This window comes from Canis lupus, chromosome 37 (genome assembly GCF_003254725.2).
Source record: "Canis lupus dingo isolate Sandy chromosome 37, ASM325472v2, whole genome shotgun sequence".
In the NCBI taxonomy this organism is placed as follows: Eukaryota; Metazoa; Chordata; class Mammalia; order Carnivora; family Canidae; genus Canis; species Canis lupus.
Genome location: NC_064279.1, coordinates 6893509 through 6918014, shown reverse-complemented (window position 1 = coordinate 6918014; position 24506 = coordinate 6893509). Strand labels below are relative to the sequence as shown.

Below are 24506 nucleotides of genomic sequence, written 5' to 3'. Positions count from 1 at the left end.
TGTTGAGAAGTTGATTTATAAGCTTTTATCTTACTTACCTCAATTTAATTTACTTGTTCTTAATGATTATGTTTGGATCACTCATGAAAATTTCATGATATTAAACAGCTAACTATCATCTTAAATTATCTTTCTGGCTGACAAATTCTGTAACAGTGATAACAAGAGCTCACTTGATTTTTAGCAAACCTAGGTCGAATAAAGTTTTATGTCTGCAGTATAAATGTTGATAAGTCTGAAGACATGCTTGTTTTAATTCAACCAACCAACCAAAAACTAGTCTTTCTTTACCAAAGATTTTTAAAGTAGATCATGTGAACCTGAAAAACATTTGGGTTAGTTTCTATATTTCAGAGAGTATTCTTGACTTGTGTAAGTGCTTAATGTTCTTTTTATTATTAATATTATTATATTAATTAACTAATTTATTTATTTATTTGTTGGGGGGGCACAGGGAGAGAGAGAATCTTAAGCTGGGCAAGGAGCCCCACCTGGGGGTGCAGTCTCACAACCCTAAGATCATGACCTGAGCCAAAACCACGCGTCAGAAGCTTAAGCACCTGAGCCACCAGGCGCTCCAAGTGCTCAATGTTCTTTAAGCCAATTAAATAGAGCTCTTTACAAATTAATTTTGGCAATACCATCTGAAAATAGAAAAAAATGTAACATACATACATAGACATACACACACATATAGACAGACACGAACAGAAATCTTATAGCTTTTGTTTTTAAATTTTAGCCTTTAAATGGGTATGATAGTACAAAACTCACTAGTTTATTTAACAACAACAACAAAACAACACAGATCCAAATTGTGTTTCTGGCAAATGGATTAAGTTATGATTACTGGCTTAGATGGCTTAAACTTTTTACTAATTTTAGGAGAGAAAACAAGATTTTTAAATTTTAAAAAAATTCCATTATAGTTAATATGTAGTGTTATATTAGTTTCAGGTGTACAATATAGAGATTCAAGAATTCCATCTATCACCCAGTGCTCGTCAAGACTTAAGATTTTTTATTTCCCTAGTTTCCAAATAGCCTGTCTTTTCCTCTTTCTTTTTCTGATAAGAATTACCTCCCTTAAATGTGCATTTCAAAGAGATGGCCTAGATGTGAGTTCCTAAAGACGACCAGGCCTCAAAGGCACAGGGGCAGAACACAAGATCCTCCAAGAAGGACTTTTATTTATTTCATAAATCCAGGATTTTACAATTACCTACAAGCCTTTTGAGATGAATAAGGGTGTTTTGGGGATCGGTAAAAAGACTAGATGAGGCTTTTCTGGTCTTTGAAAACAATTTGTAAGGCAGGGAGTGTTGATTTTAATTCCTTAAAAAAAGGGCTGACCCACTCATCTACTACATTATTTTTAATTTGCTTCTTTATATCAAGGGGAAGATCTTTCTTCAACTAAGGTAGAAATCAAATGATTCCTTAGTTCTAGATTTAGAGCTGTTTGTCTCTGGAGTTCCCCCCATTCCCTACCCCTCACCCCAGGTACATAGTTTCATTTTAGCTTACCAGGAAGGCCTAAAAGAAAGTTACTATTTGGCTGTGAATACCACCTTCCTATTTGGCCAACTTCTGGCAAACCGTAAAACTATTAAAAAAAAAAAAAAAAAAGACCTTTCAAGTACCTTGTTAAGCCAGGACAAACAGTAAGTATCACTGGCAATATTGAACAATCCATGAATGCAAGAGGTGCCCCCAAAGATGGTACGATAGATACTACTTTCCCAAGATGCAGAGCTACCTCCCAAAGATAGCCAAAAGAAGGATTTAGGATAAGCAAGAAGACAATAGCAGTCCTTGGGAGAGAGAAGGATCAATAACCAATGGGTACCTCAAAACCAAATTCAGAAGAATCTAAATTTGGAAAGGAAGGGACAACATAAAATTATACCTGTCCCTCTTGACCAGCCACCACAAAGACTAGGAAAGCTGAATCTGGTTGGATTTCTCACCCTTTGCCTCCTCCTGTCAGGTTTCACAGTTTCCATTTGCAGGCTCCCGAGCAAGTGGGATTTAAAGTAGAGAGTATTACCCTGAAGGCATATACCAGAATTTGGCAAGATTTTTCAATTAATTTTAATTTTATTTCCCCTTGGCTGTTAGAGGGAATAACTGGTAGCAGTTAATTGGAGAATCCTTTGGCATCTTGTCAACACTGGAAGCAGCCCATATAGGGGCCCTCCTTTGAGGGTATATATGGGGGCATTTGAGTTGCTATCAAAGGATTTGCACAAAACCTCGTAGACAGTCTTTTTTCCAGTGTCCTTGTAGATTGCACATGAGACCTCAATTTCTGAGCCAGTGTTTTTATGCTGGTGCAATGGGGCAAGCCCAGGTGGTGTTTTAGGTTTCTGCCCTTTGGAGCAGTTGCATCTGTAAGGCCACTAACTTTGAAAATACTTGTTTCTGATCTTAAAGCCTCTTCACAGTAGAAAGGAAATTCAGAGGATTAGTAGACTGTGAGGACTCAGGTAAAGGAGGATAAAGGGCAATAGTAGGAGTCATATCAATCTTACAGTCTTTGTTTTAGTTCTCTCTTGTATCTTTAATTTTTCATTAGCCTTGACAATAAATCTTTCAATGAAGCTATTTTGGAATCCTGAAGCTTTTTGGAAGCTTCTGCATACCAGCTAAAATTGGTATCCCATTCTCTGTTGATTTGGGAACCCTTGCTTTCAAGTGTACTTCTTAAATGAACGATCTTATCTAACTGGAACATTCCCCATGATGGACATTGTAATTCTGGGTTGCCTTAGTAATATTTTTGCCATTTTTGTAGATATCTATAGCATCTGGAACCACAGTTCTTACACATAAAATAAGCAACTGTGCTGGAAGGCAGAGTGCTCAATTCTTTGAAACTTGAAGTTTTGTTTTTTTTTTTTTTAAGCTAAGCCTTGAGTCTCTTGGAGCCAAATTAATACCTAAGGGAGATGTGCCATTGGGTTTGGGATTTGGGATTTGTGTAGTGTTTTACAGTGTACCCTGTTGTGGGGAAATTTTTTTGAGCTTGGTGAGTGACCTAGTGTCAATCTAACCTGCTCCATAATCGACTTATCCTATCACAGGAGTCTTAGATTTATGTGGTGATCACTCTAACAGCTTTTAAGTGCTCAACCCATGCGCATAAATTTCATAGCTTTGGCTTCTGAGATTCTCATTAACAATAGATCTATTACTCTTCACAAGCTTTCTTTACAAGGGTGGATGCCCTCATGGCTTTTAATAGTCCAACTTGTGCCTACTTAGATATTGATGTGCCATTGGTCAAAAACAGTCTGCATTTTTTTCTTAATTTATTTCCCCAAGCCTCCCAGGGGTTTATGCTGTCAAGGCCCCTGTTAGTCTTTTAGCGGCTGCCACCTACTGTAGACTTCCAATATAGCTATCGCAGAGCCATTCTTGGATCACAAAACCTTTCTGGGAACTTTAATAAACACTTTTCCTTAAAAAGTTTTGGATAAAGTTTGTTTGGCTTGGAGAATTGCACACAAGGGAGCAGACCTCAAACCCAAGAGTGATTCACCCTCAGCCCTTGGTAACAAGGGGAATAGTGAACTCTGAGGGTTCTGCAGGTGTCCTGCCTCTGTGCCTCCTCCTCCAGCCTATGAGTAGTCACCTTCAAATGCTACCCTCATCACCAACACTGTTAAAATGATTAAAGAAGACAATTTAGGTGATATAAATTTTATTTAGCACTTCATAAAGCAAGCAATTCTCCAAACTCTTGAGAGTGAAAACTGCCTTCCTCATGAAGTGTTAAATAAACTTTATTTGTATGACCTAAATTGTCTTCTTTAATCATTTGAACAGAACATAAACCACAGATATTTGCATCAGACATTTTCGAATGTATCAGATTGCTAAATATACAGTAGATAGGAAGATGGAGTAGGAAGGGATATATAAATTTTTAATGGAAAAATTTTAAAGGTAAAATCTATTTTCATTTTAGAATAAATGATCATGAGAATTGTGCATCATTGCTACTTGGGGCCATAGATTCCAGTATTGTCAATTGCAGAGATGACAAAGGCAGGTAAGTGATCCCAAGATGGCATGCCTCTTGTCTTGATCAATCTTAGTCTCTGCTTTGTGGTTGTATAAGTAGCCAAACATTTATTTTTTAATTGAAAAAGTAATATAAATAATATAAAAGCATTGGGGTTTTTTTCTTTAATTTTTTAAAAAAGATTTTTATTTATATAATCTCCACACCCAGAGTCGGACTCCAACTCACAACCCTGAGATTAAGAGTCACATGCTCTACCTCCTGAGCCAGCCAGGTGCCCCTATAAAGCACCTTAGTTCTTTTAAGAATTAAATGTATAATTAGGTATTATATATATTATAAATATATAATTAGGGTATATAATTAGGAGAAATTACTCTCAGCCCAAAAGCACCAGCCTGTTCCATTGAGAAAGCCACCTTAAACTGTTCTTTTCAGATTTTTATATTCTCCCAAATATTTTCTATACATAGCTACCAACATAGATGAAAATATATGCTTATGTTCTTTTTATGCAAATGGGAGAATTCTATTACAATACTCTGCTTTTAGTGTATCTTGGAGAACTTTTCATGCCAGCATATATAGATTTACCGTACTCTTTTTAAAGGTGCATATTACTTCATTGAATAGGTATACTCGTTTAATCAGCCTGCCTTCTATTGAATAACGTTTAGGTTTTTTCCAACATTTTTGCTATTTCAAAGAGTGGTGCAGTGAACAGTCTAGTATACATCTGTTCACGTGACCAAGTATGTCTAGGAGATCAGTTTTTAGATTGAATTTTTTATTTTGATAAATAATACCAAATTGTGCTCCTAGAGAAATCAACTATCCATATTAGATAATGGGGGCTTTTTTTTATTATTTCAATAGCCAATTATCTACAAATGTCAAACTTAGTTTTGAAAGTATCTTCTTTAAGAAGATACTTACTTGTGGGGCTCAAACTCATGACCCTGAGATCAAGAATCATGTGCTCTACTGACTGAGCCAGCCAGGTGCCCCAATTCTGGAAGTATCTTTAATTTTTTTTTATTTTATTTATGATAGTCAGAGAGAGAGAGAGAGAGAGAGAGAGAGAGGCAGAGACATAGGCAGAGGGAGAAGCAGGCTCCATGCACCGGGAGCCCGATGTGGGATTCGATCCCGGGTCTCCAGGATCACGCCCTGGGCCAAAGGCAGGTGCCAAACCGCTGAGCCACCCAGGGATCCCTGGAAGTATCTTTATCAAAGATAAGAAAGAAGTCACTGAAACTGAACATCAAAGGGTCAGTAAAGACGCTAATTTTATTATCAGGACCACCACTTAAACCCTCCAAAGTTAGGGAATGCCATTCACATAAGTGACTGTTCAAAGTCCACTCTGAATGGACTTTAGAGTAGGCCTAATTGTTATCTCTGCAAACTGAGAAGTTTTAAATCCCTAAGATGACACTGAGCACATATTTCTTCAGGCATATACAGAAAGAGAGTGTGTTAAATTTAAAGGAAGCTGAAATCCTATTTGTTTTAAAACATTAGGACACCACTTCATGCAGCAGCATTTGCTGATCACGTGGAATGCCTGCAGCTTCTTCTGAGACACAATGCTGAAGTGAATGCAGCGGACAATTCAGGGAAAACAGCACTGATGATGGCTGCTGAGAACGGGCAGGCAGGCGCTGTGGGTATGTGCTTGACTGGTGGGCTTCGCATTCATGCCCAACCCAAACTGGAGTAACATAAAATGGAGAAATCGGTTATTCTCTTGGTATATGCATGTAAAAAAGGCCAACATTTTATTTAAGCTCCTTGATTCTACTTGCTAATTGTCTTCAGTCCCCTGTTATTTGATTATTAGTGGACGTTGTCTAAGTGAACTGATCTTTCTGCAGTGAAAACTCTCAACAAATAGAGACCACATGTAGCAACAGAATTATTTTACCTGGAAATAACAAAACAATAAAGTCAATTAAAATTAATGTCTATAGACCTTTGATTTCGATAGAACAATATGGCAATAAATTTTTCCTTTTTTCTTTAAAAGCATTAAATATGATGATGTGGCCATACTAATTTGAATGTGTCATTGCAATTACCATGTAGTCTAAATAACTCTCTTTTGGCTTTTTCTTTAGATATTTTGGTGAACAGTGCCCAGGCTGATCTGACTGTAAAGGATAAAGACTTGAACACACCCTTACATTTGGCTAGTAGCAAAGTATGTACATGAATTTGAAATAATGTTACTTAGCGTTCTAATAAGACTAATACCACTTAAATGCTGTTTCAGAAGTGTGTTCCGTGGCTCTTAATTGAGATGTACATTTTCCCAGGGTATTGTCAACTATAAGCCAATTGGAAGGGGAAGACACAAAGGGCAGACCCACATAGGGGTTGATGAGGATATGCGTTTCATGGCATTAGCCACTGTATTCTTATGTGGTCTGTCTTCATACTGCCACTGTATCTGTTTCCATGGGTTGTAGTCTCATATCATCTTAGTTTTAAACAAGGTTAGGACCTTAGTTATGTGGCTTCTAAAAGGTGTACTTGTTTTCATTTTGTTCCATTTGAATACGGTAATAACACAGCCAAAAAATACTCACCTTTGAGGCAAATAAATGCATTCATGTACATTTCTACCCTCTAACTTTTTTTCTGGTGCATAGTTCAATGAAAGGAATGTGTTTGAGGTCTTTTGTTTTTGTGTTTGTTTGTTTGGTTGTTTTTTTTTTTAAAGATTTTATTTATTTTTTCATGGGAGACAAAGAGAGAGAGAGAGGTAGAGACACAGGTGGGGGAGAAGCATGCTCCATGCAGGGAGCCCGACGTGGGACTCGATCCCAGGACTCCAGGATCACACCCTGGGCCAAAGGCAGGCACTAAACCACTGAGCCACCCAGGGATCGGTTTTGTTTTTTTTTTTTAATAGAATTATGTTCACATGTAGCTCAAGATTCCTGCTCCTGTAAAAGATAAATGATGTATAAATAAATATATAATTTTACAAAAGTGAGATCACAATGTTCTAAAGCCCACTTTTGTTACTGAATCATATCTTATGGATATCTTTTTTTTTAAAGATGTATTTATTTATTTATTTTAGACAGACAGGGAGAGATAACAAGGGGGGCGGAGGGTCAGAGGGAGAGAATCTGCAAGCTGACTCCCTGCTGAGCACAGAGGCTGATGTGGGGCTCTGTCCCACGGCCATTGAGATTATGACCTGAGCTGAAATCAAGAGTTGTACACTTAACCAGCTGAGCCACCCAGGTGCCCCATGATTATCTTTGTTTTAGATATCAAACTGTATAGTATTTTAGAAGATGTATGGATTTCTACCCTAAGAATGTGCCATCCTGGGTTGCTTGGGTAGCTTGGTGGTTGAGCGTCTGCCTTTAACTCAGGTCATGATCCTGGGGCCCTGGGATTGAGTCCCTCATCAGGCTCTCCACAGGGAGCCTGCTTCTCCCCCTGCCTGTGTCTCTGCCTCTCTCTGTGTGTCTCATGAATACATAAGTAAAATCTTTTTTAAAAGTGCCATCCTTTATTCAGTCCATCCCCAACTGTTAGACATTTGCTTGTTTTCAAATATATACTACTATAGATGATGCTAATTTTTTTTTTTTTACGATTATGGATGTAATTTTATTTTATTTTATTTTTTTTTATTTTATTTTTTTTATTGGTGTTCAGTTTACTAACGTACAGAATAATACCCAGTGCCCGTCACCCATTCACTCCCACCCCCCGCCCTCCTCCCCTTCTACCACCCCTAGTTCGTTTCCCAGAGTTAGCAGTCTTTACGTTCTGTCTCCCTTTCTGATATTTCCCACACATTTCTTCTCCCTTCCCTTATTTTCCCTTTCACTATTATTTATATTCCCCAAATGAATGAGAACATATAATGTTTGTCCTTCTCCGACTGACTTACTTCACTCAGCATAATACCCTCCAGTTCCATCCACGTTGAAGCAAATGGTGGGTATTTGTCATTTCTAATAGCTGAGTAATATTCCATTGTATACATAAACCACATCTTCTTTATCCATTCATCTTTCGTTGGACACCGAGGCTCCTTCCACAGTTTGGCTATAGTGGCCATTGCTGCTAGAAACATCGGGGTGCAGGTGTCCTGGCGTTTCATTGCATTTGTATCTTTGGGGTAAATCCCCAACAGTGCAATTGCTGGGTCGTAGGGCAGGTATATTTTTAACTGTTTGAGGAACCTCCACACAGTTTTCCAGAGTGGCTGCACCAGTTCACATTCCCACCAACAGTGTAAGAGGGTTCCCTTTTCTCCGCATCCTCTCCAACATTTGTTGTTTCCTGCCTTGTTAATTTTCCCCATTCTCACTGGTGTGAGGTGGTATCTCATTGTAGTTTTGATTTGTATTTCCCTGATGGCAAGTGATGCAGAGCATTTTCTCATATGCATGTTGGCCATGTCTATGTCTTCCTCTGTGAGATTTCTGTTCATGTCTTTTGCCCATTTCATGATTGGATTGTTTGTTTCTTTGGTGTTGAGTTTAATAAGTTCTTTATAGATCTTGGAAACAGATGATGCTAATTGTAGAGATTTTTTTTTAAAGAATTCTTTACTCATTCCTTTAAGATAAATTCCTCAATGAGTCTAAGGCTATGAATATATTTAATCCTAAATGGGCCTCTGATAAGATCACAATTGTTTACACTCCACCAGCAGTGCATCAGAATGAAAACTCCATGTTATAGTGTAATGCCAGCTGACACCAGTGGTGGTAGTTTGTTTCAATATGGTGACAGTATTAAAGATGTTGTCTGTACCCAGTGGTATGAGATGCTTTGGCTATTCCTTTCACTGGTTGCATTTTCTCACTTCATGCTCTGGGAAACCCATGGAAACCCCAAAAAAGGTTCAGTTTCATGAAGTTTATTTCTTTTTTTTTTTTTTTTTTTGCATTTTTTTTATTGGAGTTCAATTTGCCAACATAGAGCATAACACCCAGTGCTTATCCCATCAAGTGCCCCCGCCCCACTGCCCATCACCCAGTCACCCCAACCCCCCCACTCCCCTGCCCTCCCCTTCCACTACCGCTTGTTCGTTTCCCAGAGTTAGGAGTCTTTCATGTTCTGTCTCCCTCTCTGATATTTCCACTCAGTTTCTCTCCTTTCCCCTTTAATCCATTTCACTATTTTTATATTCCCCGAATGAATGAGACCATATAATGTTTGTCCTTCTCCGATTGACTTACCTCACTCAGCATCATACCCTCCAGTTCCATCCACATTGAAGCAAATGGTGGGTATTTGTCATTTCTAATGGCTGAGGAATATTCCCTTGTATACATAGACCACAGCTTCTTTATCCATCATCTTTCGATGGACACTGAAGCTCCTTCCACAGTTTGGCTATTGTGGACATTGCTGCTATAAACATCGGGGTGCAGGTGTTCTGGCATTTCACTGTATCTGTATCTTTGGGGTAAATCCCCAGCAGTGCAATTGCTGGGTCGTAGGGCAGCTCTATTTTTAACTCTTTGAGGAACCTCCACACAGTTTTCCAGAGTGGCTGCACCAGTTCACATTCCCACCAACAGTGCAAGAGGGTTCCCCTTTCTCCACATCTTCTCCAACATTTGTTGTTTCCTGCCTTGTTAATTTTCACTATTCTCAGTGGTGCGAGGTGGTATCTCATTGTGGTTTTGATTTGTATTTCCCTGATGGCCAGTGATGCGGAGCATTTTCTCATGTGCCTGTTGGCCATCTGTTTGTCTTCTTTGGTGAAATTTCTGTTCATGTCTTTTGCCCATTTCATGATTGGATTTGTTTGTTTCTTTGCTGTTGAGTTTAATAAGTTCTTTATAGATCTTGGATACTAGCCCTTTATCTGATACGTCATTTGCAAATATCCTCTCCCATTCTGTAGGTTGTCTTTGAGTTTTGTTGTCTGTTTCTTTTGCTGTGCAGAAGCTTTTTATCTTGATTAAATCCCAATAGTTCACTTTTACTTTTGTTTCCCTTGTCTTCATGGATGTATCTTGCAAGAAGTTGCTTTGGCCAAGTTCAAAAAGAGTGTTGCCTGTGTTCTCCTCTAGGATTTTGCTGGATTCTTGTCTAACATTTAGATCTTTCATCCATTTTGAGTTTATCTTTGTGTATGGTGTAAGAGAATGGTCTAGCTTCATACTTCCACATGTGGCTGTCCAATTTTCCCAGCACCATTTATTGAAGAGACTGTCCTTTTTCCAGTGGATAGTCTTTCCTGCTTCGTCGAATATTAGTTGACCATAGAGTTGAGGGCCCATTTCTGGGTTCTCTATTCTGCTCCGTTGATCTATGTGTATGTTTTTGTGCCAGTACCACACTGTATTGATGATTACAGCTTTGTAGTACAGCCTGAAATCTGGCATTGTAATGCCCCCGGCTCTGGTTTTCTTTTTCAGTATTCTCCTGGCTATTCAGGGTCTTTTCTGATTGCACAGAAATCTTAAGATGATTTGTTCCAACTCTCTGAAGAAAGTTCATGGTAGGGCAGCCCTGGTGGTGCAGCGGTTTAGCGCCGCCTGCAGCCCAGGGTGTGATCCTGGAGTCCTGGGATCGAGTCCCACATCGGGCTCCCTGCATGGAGCCTGCTTCTCCCTCTGCCTGTGTCTCTGCCTCTCTCTGTCTCTCTCTCTGAATAAATAAATAAATAAATAAATGATCTTTAAGAAAAAGAAAGTCCATGGTATTTTGATAGGGATTGCATTAAATGTGTAAATTGCCCTGGGTAGCATTGACATTTTCACAATATTAATTCTTCCAATCCATGAGCATGGAATAGTTTTCCATCTCTTTGTATCTTCAATTTCTTTCAGAAGTGTTTTATAGTTTTTAGAGTATAGATCCTTTACCTCTTTGGTTAGGTGTATTCCTAGGTATCTTATGCTTTTGGGTGCGATTGTAAATGGGATTGACTCCTTAATTCCTCTTTCTTCAGTCTCATTGTTAGTGTATAGAAATGCCACTGATTTCTGGGCATTGCTTTTGTATCTTGCCACACTGCCGAATTGCTGTATGAGTTCTAGCAATCTTGGGGTGGAGTCTTTTGGGTTTTCTACATAGAGTATCATGTCATCTGCGAAAAGGGAGAGTTTGACTTCTTCTTTGCCAATTTGAATGCCTTTTATTTCTTTTTGTTGCCTGATTGCTGAGGCTAGGACTTCTAGTACTATGTTGAATAGCAATGGTAAGAGTGGACATCCCTGTTGTGTTCCTGATCTTAGGGGAAAGGCTCCCAGTGTTTCCCCATTGAGAATGATATTTGCTGTGGGCTTTTCCTAGATGGCTTTTAAGATGCTGAGGAATGTTCCCTCTATCCCTACACTCTGAAGAGTTTTGATCAGGAATGGATACATTTTTTTGTCAAATGCTTTCTCTGCATCTATTGAAAGGGTCATATGGTTCTTGTTTTTTCTCTTGTTGATATGATCTATCACGTTGATTGCTTTACGAGTGTTGAACCAGCCTTGCATCCCAGGATAAATCCCACTTGGTCATGGTGAATAATCTTCTTAATGTACTATTGGATCCTATTGGCTAGTATCTTGTTAAGAATTTTTACATCTGAAAAAAATTTTTTACATCTGTGTTCATAAGGGATATTGGTCTATAATTCTCCTTTTCGGTGGGGTCTTTGGTTTTGGAATTAAGGTGATGCTGGCCTTATAAAACAAGTTTGGAAATATTCTGTCCCTTTCTGTCTTTCAGAACAGCTTTAGTAGAATAGGTATTGTTTCTTCTTTAAAAGTTTGATGGGGGAAGCCCAGGTGGCCCAGCGGTTTAGCACTGCCTTCGGCCCAGGGTGTGATCCTGAGGACCTGGGATCAAGTCCCACATCGGGCTCTCTGCATGGAGCCTGCTTTTCCCTCTTCCTGTGTCTCTGCCTCTCTCTCTGTGTCTCTCATGAGTAAATGTATAAAATCTTTAAAAGAAAAAACAAAAATACATTTGATAGAATTCCCCTGGGAAGCCATCTGGCCCTGAACTTTTGTGTCTTGGGAAGTTTTTGATGACTGCTTCAATTTCCTCCCTGGTTATTAGCCTGTTCAGGTTTTCTCTTTCTTCCTGTTCCAGTTTTGGTAGTTTGTGGTTTTCCAGAAATGTGTCCATTTCTTCTAGATTGCCTAATTTATTGGCGTATAGCTGCTTATAATATGTTTTTAAAATCGTTTGTATTTCCCTGGTATTGGTTGTGATCTCTCCTTTTTCATTCATGATTTTATTAATTTGAGTCTTTTCTCTTTTGTTTTTAATAAGGCTGGATAATGGTTTATCTAATCTTATTAATTCTTTCAAAGAACCAACTCCTGGTTTTGTTGATCTGTTCCACAGTTCTTCTGGTCTCTATTTCATTGAGTGCTGCTCAAGTCTTTATTAACTCTCTTCTTCTGCTTGGTGTAGGTTTTATTTGCTGTTCTTTCTCCAGTTCCTTCAGATGCGAGGCTAGCTTATGTATTTGAGTTTTTTTCCATTTTTTTGAGGGATGCTTGTATTGGGATGTATTTCCCTCTTAGGACTGCTTTTGCTGTATCCCAAAGATTTTGAATGGTTGTATCTTCATTCTCATTAGTTTCCATGAATGTTTTTAATTCTTCTCTAATTTCCTGGTTGACCCTTTCATCTTTTAGCAGGATGCTCTTTAACCTCCACATGTTTGAATTTCTTCCAAATTTCCTCTTGTGATTGAGTTCAAGTTTCAAAGCATTATGGTCTGAAAATATGCAGGGGACAATCCCAGTCTTTTGGTATCGGTTGAGACCTGATTTGTGACCCAGTATGTGGTCTATTCTGGAGAAAGTTCCATGTGCACTTAAGAAGAATGTGTGTTCAGTTGCATTAAGATGTAAAGTTCTGTAAATATCTGTGAAATCCATCTGGTCCAGTATATCATTTAAACCTCTTGTTTCTTTGGAGATGTTGTGCTTAGAATATCTGTCATTTGCAGAAAGCGCCATGTTGAAGTCTTCCAGTATTAGTGTATTATTATCTGTGTCTTTACTTTGGTTATTAATTGATTGATATACTTGGCAGCTCCCACATTAGGGACATAAATATTCATGATTGTTAGTTCCTCCTGTTGGATAGATCCTTTAAGTATGATATAGTGTCCCTCTTCATATCTTACTACAGTCTTTGGGATAAACTTTATCTGATATGAGGATGGCTACCCCAGCTTTCTTTTGAGGACCATTTAAATGGTAAACGGTCCTTAAGTCCTTATTTTCAGGCTGTACGTGTCCTTATGTCTAAAATGAGTATCTTGTAGACAGCAAATAGATGGGTCTTGCTTTTTTATCCAGTCTGAAACCCTGTGCCTTTTGATGGGATCATTTAGCCCATTCACGTTTAGAGTAACTATTGTAAGATAGGAATTTAGTGTCATTGTAATACCTATTCAGTCCCTGTTTTTGTGGTTTATTTCTTTTGGGTCCTCTTTCTTTTACAGAGTCCCCCTTAATATTTCTTGCAGAGCTGGTTTGGAGGTCACATATTCTTTCAGTTTCTGCCTATCTTGGAAGCTCTTATCTCTCCTTCTATTCTGAATGAGAGCCTTGCTGGATAGAGTATTCTTGGCTGCATGTTCTTCTCATTTAGGACCCTGAATATATCCTGCCAGCCCTCTCTGGTCTCTGTGGAGAGGTCTGCTGTTAACCTAATACTTCTCCCCATAAGAATTAGGGATTTCTTATCTCTTGCTGCTTTAAGGATCTTCTCTTTATCTTTGGAATTTGCAAGTTTCACTGTTAAATGTCGAGGTGTGGACCGGTTTTTATTCATTTTAGGGGGAGACCTCTCTATCTCCTGGATCTGAATGCCTGTTTCCCTCCCCACCTTAGGGAAGTTCTCAGCTATGGTTTGTTCAAATATGCTTTCTGGCCCTCTGGCCCTCTCGGCGCCCTCTGGAACCCCAGTTATATGTAGATTTTTCCTTCTGAGGCTGTCATTTATTTCCCTTAATCTTTCCTTGTGGTCTTTTAATTATTTTTGTCTTTTTCCTCAGCTTCCTTCCTTGCCATTAACTTGTCTTCTATGTCACTTGCTCTTTCTTCTACCTCATTAACCCCCGTCATTAGGACCTCCAGTTTGGATTGCATCTCATTTAATTGATTTTTAATTTTGGCCTGATCTAAATTCTGCAGTCATGAAGTCTCTTGAGTCCTTTATGCTTTTTTCCAGAGTCACAGTAGCTTTATAATTGTGCTTCTGAGTTGGCTTTCTGACATCTAATTGTAATCCAAAATCTGTAACTCTGTGGCAGAGAGTCCTGTTTCTGATTCTTTCTTTTGTTCTACAATGGTGGAAGTTAATACCTTCTAAAACATGATCAGCATATACCCAGAACCAAGTGGAATACCGTTGCTGGTTCATTCTGTGAGATTCCTCATTCCCATTCTTCCCCCCTCATTTATCCCATTTATGTTTGGGTGGTCAATGGTGGGGCCCTCTACAAGTATTTCTGGTTTATATAAATTTGGGACTGAACATCTTCTAACATACAGAACTTAATATACTCAGAACCAAGAGAATCACCTTCTAGGACCCCTCAGGTAGACTACATTCTCCCTCCACTACAACTTTGTAACTACCACCATTTCCCAGTCCCCTCCTTTTTTCCCCCCTTTTTTATTTTTTTCTGCCTTCCTACCTTGTTAGAAACCCCTTCTCTGTAGTGTCCAGCTCTTCTCTCTTTAAATCTCAGGTGGGATGCTTAGGTGTTCAGGATGGTTTGAAGGTTATCTAGGTGAGTGGGGGAGACAGGTGACTTGGGGACCCTGCTCCTCCACCAGCTTGCCCCCTCTCTGAAGTTTATTTCAAAGTGTAGTGCTTTCATGACCAGAAGTCCAGAGCTCTTCAAACTTTATTGTGCAAATGAATGACCAGAGGATCTCGTTGACATGCGGGCCTGAAGTGGGGCCTGGGACTCAACATTCCTAACCCCCGGGTTAAGCTGATGTTGCTGGTCTGTGGGCCACACTATGAGTAGCAAGGGTTTAGGAAACCATGTCCCCTTAACAGGGCATAGGCCTGAAATCCTGAAAGGGTCTCTGACTTTTCCATTGATTTTTTTTTTCTTCTTTTTTAATTATCATCCATCTCTTTTAAGATACAAAGATATCTTCCTCTATTTGAGGAAGAAAAAATCTAGCTTTCCCAAAAGAGTCGCTTCACAATATAAGGCAGTTGTACATAATGATAAGTGATACTGGTAACAGATGTAATAGACGTTTCAAAGGTAGATGATCACAGAAATGGCCATTGAAGGCTTGCGGAAGGAGATGCGACTTGACATATGTTTAAAAAGTAGTGTTAATGGGTTTGAAGGATACTCCTAATTCTGCTCTCTGCTTGCCACTGACCTTGCTGAGCTAGCACCTACTTCAGCTCTCTGAACATTAATTCTGCAGTTACTCTAGAAATATTAATATTTTAGATGCTTACGTTCATCAAATCCTAATAGACCTTATCCAGAATCTTTGAGAATCTAAGGTTCTTTAACAATTAGCTTTTTTTTTTAAGGATTTTATAAATTTATTCGTGAGAGACACAGAGAGAGAGAGAGACAGGCAGAGAGAGAAGCAGGCTTCATGCAGGGAGCCTGATGCAGGACTTGATCCAAGGACCCCAGGATCACGCCCTGAGCCAAAGTCAGAAGCTCAACCATTGAGCCACCCAGGTGCCCCTAACCATTTGCTTTTTAGAAGGAAAAGGAATTACTCAGAAAATTGCCTTATAAAATGTTTTTTAGGCAGATGACGTTCATTTTAAATTTAAAGTATAATGAAGTAATTTTTCAGGAGCTTCTCTTTGTTTCTGTCCTGTGTTTCTTATCATTTTTTTCTTTATTAGGGTCATGAAAAATGTGCCTTGTTAATACTTGACAAGATACAAGATGAGAGCCTTATTAATGCAAAAAATAATGCACTGCAGACGTAAGTGTGACTTCTAAAGTATGATTTGGACTCAGATTCATAGTTGTTTATTCAACAAATATTAAGAGTGTGCTCTGTGCCAGGCTAGCACTGAAGAATACAACGGTGAAAAGCAGAGGTGGCTTCTCCTTCACAGAATTTATAGTCACATACCTGCAAATACTCACCAAGCGAGACATTTTTTAGTTAGAATCTTTATTTTGTTATCCCTTCATAGAATTGTGTAACATAATATATTAACATCATGTATTTTTACTGGAAAAATGACAGTTTTATAAATCACATTCCCAGAATACATTTGAAGAATTCCTAAGTAGTTTGTCTTAATTATATTTTAATATAATTCAGTGCAGTCTTCAGTGTGAAAGACTTAAAACTGATTCATATTCCATTTTAGGAAATTACCTATGTATTTAAGGGGAAAAGAATATTAAGATTTTTTTCCATTAGGTTTCTTAGGAGGTATATATAGCAGAAATGAATATACTGGGTTTGAATTTATTCTTTAAGGTATTCTAAATTCAACAAAATATCATTTAGTGCATTTACTAATAACAAGGAGGTTTAAGATAAATATATATGGGTGATATGAATACCAATCATATTGATGGACTGTGTGAAACAATGATTTAAATGCTGGAGTAGAAAGCAAGAGACACAGAACCTTCTAGAAAAGATGCTGGAGCTTTTGTTCTTTTTCTGGCTTCCTATCTACTGTTACTGAGATTGTTTGAGATGTAGAGTGTCTGTAACATCTGCAGAGAAACCTGGGCGAACATGAAGGAAAGTTGGATCATTAGCACCTGGGAAAGATCTGGTCGACAAATATTTTTATTTTAAAAAGTAAAATTATTCCTGTACTACTTATAGATTAAGTATTTTCTACCTTTTAGCAATGCAGGTACCCCAAATGACACATTCCCACACAAATGTGTATCACGGTTGACGCCAAGTGTTGTCTTTTTTTAGACCCCTCCACGTTGCTGCACGTAATGGCTTGAAGGTGGTAGTTGAGGAGTTGTTGGCCAAAGGAGCCTGTGTACTCGCTGTAGATGAAAATGGTAAGTGGGAAAAGTAAGCAGTTACTACGCATACCTTCCCTATGCTGTGAAGCCAGAGGAAAATGAGAAAGATAGGAGCTCATTAAAAAGGCAGTAAGAATTCTCTCCCCCTCGGCAGCTTCTGTGTGTGAGAACTCAAACAAAGATAATTTGTCCTGTCTGTCTTTGTAAAACACATAGTCCACCTGTAGCCCACCAGTGCCTTCCATTTTGCATGTAATGCCAGCAGCTGGTCTCTAACTCCTCAGCGTAGTGGTTAAACTGTTCTAGACACACGGAAAAGCTTGCGGCAGGCATTCAGAATTCTAACTGCATACACTGAAGAGTTAGAGACGACACATGTCATTAGTGCATGCTCAAGGGATCAAAGAAAAACCTAGGTCATTTGTATTCAGTTCATTCTGAGATCAAACTTTTTTTTAAAGAACAGATCAAAACTCATATTCTCAGTGTGGATATTTAGGGAACATGAGTACAATTTTTTAAATGAATTTCTAGGCTTGAAAGCTTCTCCTGATCTATGTAACATTCCTTTTCTAACTCTAAATGAACTAACTCTTAACAGAAGCTTTCTACCTGGTCCCTAAGAAATTTGGAAAGCTCATGAATACCAGAATTATGTTAAAAAAAAAAAAAGAATTATGTTAGACTACCATTTTGAAGTACAATGCCTATTAACTGTGGAGAGCAAAAGATGAACTTCTGGATATTTATGAATGATGTAACTTATTAATGTGGCATTAATTGTGGCATTTAATTAAAGCATTTTAATTAACGCAACTCAATTAACTGCTTATTACAGGTATTGGAACTAGCAGCCCATGCCTATTTCTCAGAAGTAAGCATTAGCCATATGACATCATTAGCTAATTCCTATTAGTTTCTGTTTTGCAGCCCCATTTATCCTAGCATGTTCCCTGCTCTGTCCCCAACCTGACTCATCTAAGAGGCACAGAAAATTCTCTATTACTCCATCTCCTTGGTTGTTCCACCTCCCTTTTCCCTCGTCCTCTTATCACTATCCTATAAGGATTGGCATGCAGAAGTGCACAATTCTTTCCAAATGACCAAAAGAGGCCAAAATAAATTAGTTTTGTCTTTCTCCATTGTAAGCCTGCTGCATCTGAGGCTTTTCCTGCCAATAGCAACCTTGGGAACGTTAGCCCGAAGAGCCCCTTCTTAGAGCTCAGCGGCCTTCTAAAGGCCTGGGAACAATTTGGGGCAGTTTTGTACAGCGCTATACTCATAAATCCTTTACTCATCGATGACCTCCCTGGAATGGAATGTTAAGATACCTGTCTCTTCTTACTTGTTTTCATACTAGAGAGAGGAATGTTGGGGTGGGAGGAGGGGGGAGATGGGCAGAAATTAGGTCAAGTGTTGGTAAAACTTGGCAAAATGTCGAATTTTATTGAGCCAGTTCTTCTGAATAAATGAGTAAGAGGGAGTAGGAATCTTTCTAGCAGAGGAGATAGGCTAACCCTTTTTTGGTCCATAGAATAAAGGTTAGATAAGGGTAGTAATTAAATCAAAGAATCTATCTACATCCTCCAGCATGTATTTAGTTTAGTTTCATCTAAACTATCTCATGTGTTGAGATAGTTTTCTTTTCTGGATAGGACCCTTTGAGTCTACATGGTGGAGAATGACATGACCCTACAGCCTTTTTCCCACACCTGTCACAGTTGGGCTTTGGGACTTTGGTTGGTGGTGTTGCTATTTTTAAAAATTTGGTTACATTTCTCTTAAACGATAGTATATTTTAAACCACAAACAACCAATACTTTCCTGTGTCTGATCTGCTCAAATGATTCCATTTTTCTAGAACTAGTTAATTGGTATATACTTTTTATAAACCTATATATAACAATAAAACTGCCTTTACAGACATCTGATTTTCAATATCTTTTCTAATCTGACACACAATTACCTACTCGGGAAAGTCATTGTTCTCAGAATGAGAGTGCTCTGGCCCCAGCCTGAGGCGCATGGTGTGCGTGTGCTCTCAAGTGGAAACACCTTTGTGGTTGTCCTGTTACTGGTTGTGTGTGTGTGTGTGTGTGTGTGTGTGTGTGTGTAATTGTGTCCCACCCCTGCCCCCTTGTGTTTCTGTTCATTAGATGAAGACTAGAAACCTGCCTAACTTCGGGTAACATAGTGCTTGTTGTCATGTAGATGGAAAAACCAACACCACGACCCCTTCATAAAATGTCTCCCCTCCCCGACCCCCTCTAGCCTCACCCCTAGCATGACTTGTGGGAAGTTAACTCCTCTTTGCCTGGCATGATTTCTAACTGGACATACATCTCCACGTGTGAGGTCGTACGAGATGTACTGTGGAATGCTCACGCCGCCTTTGGATTTCCTGGACTAACCATGGCCTTGTCTGCATTTACGCCCAGGTCATACCCCGGCCCTGGCTTGCGCTCCTAACAAAGACGTGGCTGACTGCCTGGCCCTCATTTTGGCTACCATGATGCCTTTTTCTCCTTCCAGTACAATGACGGCTGTCAACTTCGTTTGTTTTAAAAAAGACAATTTGAGCAGGACCACCCTCTCCAATCTGGGTAGCATGGTTAGCCTGTGCAGTAACAACGTAGGCTCAGAGGAGGGCTACAACGAAAATGACTCTGATTCCGAAACATTTTGACTTTGGACTGTAGAAGCTTTTCCTTGATCACCTGTATTAGAAGAAGGGAGAAAAAAAAAAAAAACAACTTGAATTCCAGGTTTATGTTGTGTTCGAGTATTATTATGGGCCTGGGCTTCCAGAAGCCAGTAGAAAAGGAATTAATCAAACCCAGGGAGGGCAGCTAGGCAGTAGGGCAAAGCATTCACACAGATGGGCCCCAGTTTTTATTTGTTTTCATGTTTTCCCTAGATCTAAGATACTTCTCTACCTCTCATTTTAAGTAAGAAGTCAAAAAATGCATTTAATTCTTTTTCGTTTGGCATAATGCAATTGAGAGGGAGCTGTTCTCTATGAAGAATTTTTCTTTTCGTATACTCACTCAGCAGTGAGTTCTCAGAAGTGGATCAATGTGACATTCGTGTCCCCTGGGAGGGGAGGGCAAGGGGGGATAGGTGTCGCCTCAGACCTCTTCTCACTTTGATGTTTACTTCCTCACTAGAAGCCAAAGGTTAATGTGTTCATCTTCAGAAATGATGCCTGTAGTAATCTTTTTAAGGGAGTCCAATGATTCATATCTTCTCTGTAGTAAGCACTTAAATATCCAGAACTTCTTTCCAAGGATTTTATTAAAGTTGCCACATGAAGGGAAAAAGTCACTGGAAATTGAAGTTGCTTTCTTCGCTTAACACAAATATGGCAACGAGAGCGCCTTTTAACAAGCCTAGGACTAATTATCACCTGGCCAATTGAATCCGAATCTAGCTAATAAAGTTTCAGGTGAAAAGTTGTATTGTGCCAGAACTCTGAGACATATGCAAATTTAATATGAGACTACCCTTTATTTATTTATTTGTTAATTCATCCTTAAATCAGGATGCTAACTTCTTAGAACCATCAGAACCCACAGCATTATCAGTAGTAAAGTGTTAAATGAGCTTCTCAGCCAAGGTCATGCCAAGTGAGTGGAAGTGTGACTACAGAAGGAAACAAGGTGCGAAACAGAAGGTAGACATGGGTGATGTGGAAATTAAAGCCAATTGATGGTTGCTTGATGATCAAATCAACATAGTGAATACTGTGTCTGCTCCCTCTGCCAAAGCTTCTAGGTCAAATGGACCCCGTTCTGCACCTGGAATAGCTGTACAAAAAGAAGAATGAGACTCTAAACGTTATGCACATACACACGCACACATATATATATACATATATATATGTCTGTAGTTCATCAACCAGCTATACATGAGGACCAAAATGCTTCAGTCTAAAATGGAAGAATTTAAAATGTTTTCCTTCAAAATGGAAGTGAGAACTGAAGTAGCTTTTCTATGGAGTTAAAATGTAATCTTTTTGTGTAACGGTCTTGTTATATTTCTTACGACACAGATTTCTAGTTGATGGCGTAACATTTGTAACTGATGACGTGTTGACCAAGGCTTATTTTTTTGCCAAACTAGAGAAAATGTTCATATACTTTTGATGTAAATGTGTTTATATTTATTTGAAATGAAACAAATGCCGAGGAAACATCCATTGTTTGTTCTCTGTTTTAATTGCTGTGTGTCTTACTGGGAATAACAAAAAAGCAGAAAAACACACAGGACCCTGGCTGGACTAGCCGGTGGTCCTGGGGCCAAGCCCGGCACTTCTACCGCTGAGGGTTCCAGCTGACCCTCAGGTCCTTCCACGTCGGGTGGAGAAGGGTCAACTCCACCGCTCGGCCCCAGTCTGTGGCCTTGCCAGCTTAGGAGACGTCGCAGCCCTTAGGCTCTTCTGCGAGGTGACAACAGAGGTGTGTGGTGGATCGTACACACAAAGGAGGCCCAAAGAAATGTATGGAAATTATTCTGAACGCACTGAAGATCTCATGTGGTCCCAATAACCTACTGGGAAATGATGTCAGTGTGTGAGCACATGTACCAGGCGAAGAAGTACAAATCACCAGCCCGAGTGCTACTTTACACTTGAGGAAGAAACAGGAGAGAAACATGTTGTCAGGACTCTGACATTTAATCATCAGTTCCATGTTTGCCCTGGAAATTCTCTTTTATAGCGTATGGGAGATATTTTTAAAACCGTGTGCTATCATATCTGGATCAAATACACATGCTGTATTATATTTTTCATCTAACTGTAAAAGACTTTACTCTTACTCTTTGAATATCCCAGTTTAATTAAAAACTCACCTTGGGTTCTTCACAAATGAGAACTTGTTCAAAGGACTTAATCGAATGGTCATAATTTCACTGGAAGTTTTTGACACCACCAACATTGTTTTTTGGATTCTTGGTGTTGTGTTCCCCTCCTTCCTCTGTCTTTTTTGTTTGTTTAGAGAAGATGAATTTTTTTTTAAGTAGATAAATTGCTAATGAGCAATAACAACCTTCTCTTTACCAAAACACTGAAAGTAAGGGAGATCCAACGCTAAAAAAAAAAAAAAAAAAAAAAGCACGCTATACTGTGGTGTCTTTTTCTAGAAGTGAATGGAAATCTTGCTCCATTGGCTTTCAAAGCAGGAAATGAGAGGCCCACTCTTACTGGTGAAGCAGCCTTCACATTTTTCCCATAGAGTAGCACAAGAACAAGGAGGATTGCAGCAAAGCAGTGCCGGCCATGGGACGTTTCTCTCCATGTAGCTGCATTTTGACTTTACCCCACTGTCTCACAGCTAGAAAGGAGGAGGACAAAGGAACAGAATGAAGTCACACTCGCTGTGATGGTTCACTGCATCAAACCCTTCTCTCTGTCTGTCTGTCCATTCCCCAAGACCACATTTTGTTCTTTAGGAAATGACGTCAAAAACTAGGAGTTCTGTGTGTTTTAAGTACATCTCTTAGAAATAAAACTAGATTTGCAGTGTAGCTCTCTAAGAAAAACAAAAATACATGTTGTGCTTTTAACTGAGTCTTCGTGGTCTAGCGCTTTTCCAGTGTTATTTTTAGTCTGTATTTTAAGCAGAGCCACAGTGATCAAGTTGCCCTGCACTTACCTGTTCGCCGTGTCCGCCTGTCCTTGGGAAATACGTTGCTATCTCCAAATTGCCTAAAACCTGCTATGATTCTACAGTAAAAAGCTCAGGGGATTTCTCTTTATCACTACTAAAAGGGCACCATAGTATGTTTTGGTACTTTAGGCAGTAAACAGCTGCTTCATTTTTTATTTTATTATTAAATTAGAAAAAGAACATCAAATGGATTTGCTGCACTAGTTATTCTCTGTACTGTCAAGCAACTTGGTTTGCTTATCTGTTGCGTTGGTTGAAGAGCTCATCCCTTTTTTTTTTTTTTGTCTTGTAATATGAAGTTAGAGTGCCTTTTTATATCTGTATATTCTGAAAATGTTCTGTGAAATGTTTTGTATTTTTTTCATTTGAGTGTTATCAGAGCAATATAATACCAGTGAGTTTTCATTTCAGCCTTTCTTTGAATGTATAAAGTGTCTTTTTTTCCATTTCCCCTATACCTGCTTTGAAATGAAAATGAAAATGCCGAAGTTTTCTATAGGAATTATGTTTAATTTTGCAGTGCTAAAATGCTTTCTTCTTACAAACCATAGGTCAATGTTGTAGGGGAAAAGCGTTTTAAGATAGTGACAATCTGAGTGTGTGTAAAAATGTAATTCTATGCGTTTCTTATGCAGTGATCTAAAAATTCAATGCAAATATCTTTTGTTTGGTAGTTTTGTCTACATATTTTATGCTTTAGCATGTGCAATATATCTTTGCAAAGCACGATGATACAAACCTGGTGCCAGTGTTCTATTTTGCATAACATATTTGTAACAGCATAAAATACTGTTTGATGCTTTCAGTGGGATTTTGTCTGTAATGTTTTCTTATGTAAATTGGAGTTGAATGACTCTGGTAAATGTCATGACTGTAAAAATGAGGAAAATGACTTTTAGTTCAGTGAATGACTTTGAACCAATCTGAATCTTTTCAAGCACAGTTTAATACTTTTTCAACTACTGAATGCTAATAATGTAATGAAGTACTTAACTGTAATATACTATGGAAATGCATTCAGATGGTTATTTTTACAAATAAAAACGGTACAGATATTGTTGCAGTTTGTGTTTGTCTTTAGTTTTTCCACTTTATGCAATTTTACCAATTATTCTGCGAATTTAAATCTTTGTCTTCACCAAAGGCAAATTGACCCTTAAATTTTGAAAATCAATAATCAAGATAGAAGAAAATGTCCGGATTTGCTATTTCTGTTTGTGACATCACAATTGGGGGTGGGGCCAATCAAATTCATATGTTTTTATATATTATAATCATTTATGCCTCCAGTTTTTTCTGTAAAGGATCTGAGCTGGCCTGCAACAAAGGACACAGGATAAACTAGAAGTAGAAAAACAAGAACAGGGAAAAAGAATATAAATATGGGAACCAGAAAATTTAATACAGAGGCTGTGACTGAACATTTGTCTGCTCCAGCTCCCTAGCAATCATGGTGGGAGGGGAAATGTGACTGTGTAGATCACATGTATCAGAAAGCAGGACATCTAATAGGTCCTTAGAATTGTGAAATCAACCCCACTTCTTTTTGTGGCTGCCACTACTACCCTTCAGCTGCTTTACAACAACACAATGCCCCACCTCTCTGCAATATTCTTAGAAGTAGCTATACAATTTCCTCTGTCTTACCATTCAAAATTTCTCCCATTAATAATAATTTCAGGGACAATCCCTAGAAGCATTAAGGAACAAATTCCCAGTAGCACTATTTCCGGCTGACGAGAAAGAGCTTTCAGAGTAGGGACCTCCTGAGTTCCTCAAAGCACAGTGTCATAGGATGCTAGCCCAACTCCATCACCATCTTTTTCATGAAATGGAATCACAG

At 38.8% G+C, this 24506-nt stretch overlaps 1 protein-coding gene across 18 annotated transcripts in view; it reads left to right on the top strand.

Annotated features, from left to right (window-relative positions):
• ANKRD44 (ankyrin repeat domain 44) overlaps positions 1 to 24506 on the top strand; it is a 362773-nt gene that overhangs the window by 292395 nt on the left and 45872 nt on the right. For 11 of the 18 annotated variants that reach the window (XR_003134598.3, XR_003134599.3, XR_003134596.3 and 8 more), the window contains exons 23-27: positions 3974 to 4057; positions 5555 to 5700; positions 6151 to 6233; positions 15887 to 15969; positions 16939 to 17030. Coding sequence is in view for 12 of the 18 variants with exons in the window: in XM_049106597.1 (XP_048962554.1) it covers positions 3974 to 4057; positions 5555 to 5700; positions 6151 to 6233; positions 15887 to 15969; positions 16939 to 17030 (488 nt within the window). In the remaining 6 variants the exon portion in view is untranslated. Of the gene's footprint in view, positions 1 to 3973; positions 4058 to 5554; positions 5701 to 6150; positions 6234 to 15886; positions 15970 to 16938; positions 17031 to 17832; positions 17869 to 19265; positions 19298 to 19432; positions 19817 to 20761; positions 23727 to 24506 lie in introns of those variants that run through there. The other 7 variants (XR_007408878.1, XR_007408879.1, XM_025442115.3 and 4 more) reach the window with 4 other exon arrangements.